The 3,312-nt window shown below is 34.7% G+C and overlaps 1 protein-coding gene across 1 annotated transcript in view; it reads left to right on the top strand.

Annotated features, from left to right (window-relative positions):
- Positions 1-235: 235 nt before the first annotated feature.
- LOC107085706 (chromosome unknown open reading frame, human C4orf27) overlaps positions 236-3,312 on the top strand; it is a 6,134-nt gene continuing 3,057 nt past the window's right edge. Inside the window, exons 1-2 of the mRNA XM_015376194.1 lie at positions 236-306; positions 2,139-2,322. Of these exons, the coding sequence (XP_015231680.1) occupies positions 268-306; positions 2,139-2,322 (223 nt within the window). The 5' untranslated portion in view covers positions 236-267. The remainder of the gene's footprint in view (positions 307-2,138; positions 2,323-3,312) is intronic.

The raw sequence follows: 3,312 nt of genomic DNA on the forward strand, positions 1-3,312 counted from the left end.
TTTACCAAAATCTTTTTTTCTCTCTTAATGTTTTTTTTTTTTTTTTTTTTTTTTTTTTTATAGATGCCTCTTTTCATGAATTCCATCACGGTTACTGTGCTGTTACAGTATTTCCTTTCCTCTACTAATTTCCGAGTGCAATATTTTTGAGAAACAGTACTTCCCCCACCGGAGCTTGTGGGGGCGCTGCATTGACTTAACCTAACGTTACTACCGCTTTGGTACATCCGCCGAAGAAGAGGTCGACGGCGAGACAAGAGGTGGAAAATGACAGGGCGCGCAAAAAGAAAAACCAAATCAAATCAGGTAATTTTAACCTCTTCTTACCGCATCTTAACCCTGATTTTGATTGTCCATATAAAAAGCGCGCTTATGAGCGTTGGACCCGTGTGGTTTATGAATATAAAGATGTGCATACTTCATACAGAATTAGAAGCAACGGTCAGAAGTGTTTGATGCGCTGAGTGAGCTGCAGCGGTGGGAGCCATCATGGCAGCAGCTGCTCGGTGCTTCTCCAACACCCGGCCTGTGATAAAAGCGTCAGTTTAACAATTCTTAAACCGTCCAACATATTCATTTTCCTTAACCACGCCTTCAGAATTATAACATTATCTTGTCTAACCTAAGCGCGCGAAAATAGCTTGTTAGCCTGCTAATGTTGAGTCGGTAAATGTTGCCAATTGTTTAACGCTTTATATATCAAACTTTTATATAATTACATCACATGTGGAAGTATATTTCACTCCATTTATTCTAGGAACCGATATTAATCCACTAAACCTATATCTCATCTCAAAGTATTCATATTAGAATAGAAAATCCTTTTATTGTCCCACAATGGGGAAATTGTGGTGTTAAAGCAGTAAAAGATTATAACAAATGTGGACCATAAAAATGTTAGTGACAGATTTAATAAAATAAAATACTATACAGTGTTTTTACAGTTTTTACAGTCAATATACAGCTGTGGATTATTTTATTTTATTTTTTTACAGAAATGGACATGTGGAAAAAATAGCAGCAACATGATGTGCAAAAATGACAGCAGCAGGTTATTTAAGGGAATAAGACAGAAACTGCAAAAATCCGCATGAATGTAACAACTAATTGATAGTTATAGAGTCTTACAGCTGCTGGGAGGAAGGATCTGTGATAACGCTCCCTGGTATTTTCATGGGTGTTTATGCGAAAGAATCTAAAAAGTAGATCCATTTGGATCCTTTTTCTATCCTTTCACACTGATATTTTCAATTACAATGAAGTGCCTCCACTTGTCTTCCTGCCATCTATTATTCTAAGAGTCCCCTTTTGTGTGATTTTGTTTTATATAAATATATGGTGAAAAGTTCCCCCAGCATGGTGTTTCCACTACCTTTACCATGGACAAAATTGTCTGTTCATTGGCTTTCCTTATCCTGATTTATTCTAACTATCATCTGAGAAGATGTATTCGTATTTGCATCAATTTACTATTAAGCTATTAGTTAATACTTTGGTGATTTCGGAAGTTGTTTGCTCTGGATTATTATTTTACTTTTTATGTGAGAAAATAATTAAACCCTTTCCTTCCACTTAAAACATAGTAGAACTTAGTCTAAGAAAGCCATCTAAACTACATTAAATGCTGTCTTTGGTCGAAATGTAACACAAAGAGAAAAAAACGAAGCTCTGTTTATGATTTTAGATGTAAATCAACGTTGGCCAATATCAAAGTTTGTGATGATATGGTTTTCATTCATCTCTTTGTGATCAGTGTCATGCAATCTCATCTGCATATCTAACAAAGTTAATTGCATTCACATGAGTCAACTCACAAAACAACTCAAACATGATTTCATCATTTTATTTCTAAGTCATTCAGGTATCAGATATTCAAATCAAAAACTGCATTATTCTGATTGTAAAAATTATATTAATGGTTTCCTATATTAATGGTTTCCTGGTTGGTTTTCAAAATAAAGATATCTCTTAAATATGATTTGGGGTCATTGTTTTATTTTGTATTGGTCTAATTGGATTTCTTCAGTGTGGACTGAGGTATTGTTACACTCTTAGTTATCACATAGAAACAGAACAAACCCAGATCATTCGTCAGCTTAACTGTATGTAATGATTCATTCCTCTGCTTCGTCATTTAGGAGTCATGCTCGGCCAATGGACAGGTGAAAAAAGCCAGAGCTCATGAATTCGAAACCCTCCCTTCATCAAGCCTGAATCCAGAGCACCGTAATGAGTTGACACAGCTGTATGGTTTTCAAATGCCAGAGGATCTGTTCCACTTCTGGGACTTCTGCAAGGAGCTCAGTCCAGAGAACCCCCGTGGTAAATACAGTTACAAACTACTTTGTGCTGTCAATATTACTGCTGTATTATTTCTTTTTTATTCTATCATGATATATGTTATCACATATTGTTTTCTCAATCATACTGTGTGCTTAAAGGATCTGTTCATGCATCAATGCAGCCCCTCCTATATTTTTCAATTCTACCAGATCCATTTTACATTTTTGCATCTGATTTCCTAGCCTTAGCATCTGATCTTTAGAAATTTACTCATATTGCTCCATATTCCATCAAAAAAGGAATCAATCGCTAACTCTGACAGAGGAGGACTCTTTTTTTTTTTTTTTATATATTCTTCAGCACCAAACAACCAGTGGGAATTATTGTATTTATTAGAATGGCTTTTACTTGTGTTGGGGAACAGAACACCAAGATGGTGGAGTTGGTGCAAACCTGGGCTATAAAGAAACCAAATTATCTGTTCATTTGTATGCCATTTTATTAGACTGTGATCTGTAATTTTTCCTATTGCATGGGGGGCTGTCACTCTCACATATTGGATCTCCCTTGTAGCTGCTTGTAAAGTAGACATGGCGTTGGATATAAATGTAAAATCACAGAAAAAGTTTGACGTAATGATACGATACACAACATGACATCTCAACTGATGACAAACTGATCCATAAAGAGGAGCATTTGGTCGTGTGATGATAGTGAAACTATTATCTGTTTTGAGATTATTTTTTTTCATCAAACTAATCAAGCATATACTAAGTTTTTACACCAGCATATTTATATAAATGCCAACAACAACAAAAATTATGAAAACACTTGTACAATGTACCAGTTCAATAATGGAGAAGCTATTGGTCAGCTTTATACTTTTTTAATATATAATAAATTTTTTCTGAGAATTTGTTTATTTATGAGCAACTATGCAAATTAACAAACATCTAGAAAAAGTTAACTATATTATATTATTTTCCATGTGAATCCCAGATTGTTCATTCGTCTTTGCCTTTCCTAAAA

Source organism: Cyprinodon variegatus, unplaced genomic scaffold (genome assembly GCF_000732505.1).
Source record: "Cyprinodon variegatus isolate N-32 unplaced genomic scaffold, C_variegatus-1.0 Scaffold131, whole genome shotgun sequence".
NCBI lineage: Eukaryota > Metazoa > Chordata > Actinopteri > Cyprinodontiformes > Cyprinodontidae > Cyprinodon > Cyprinodon variegatus.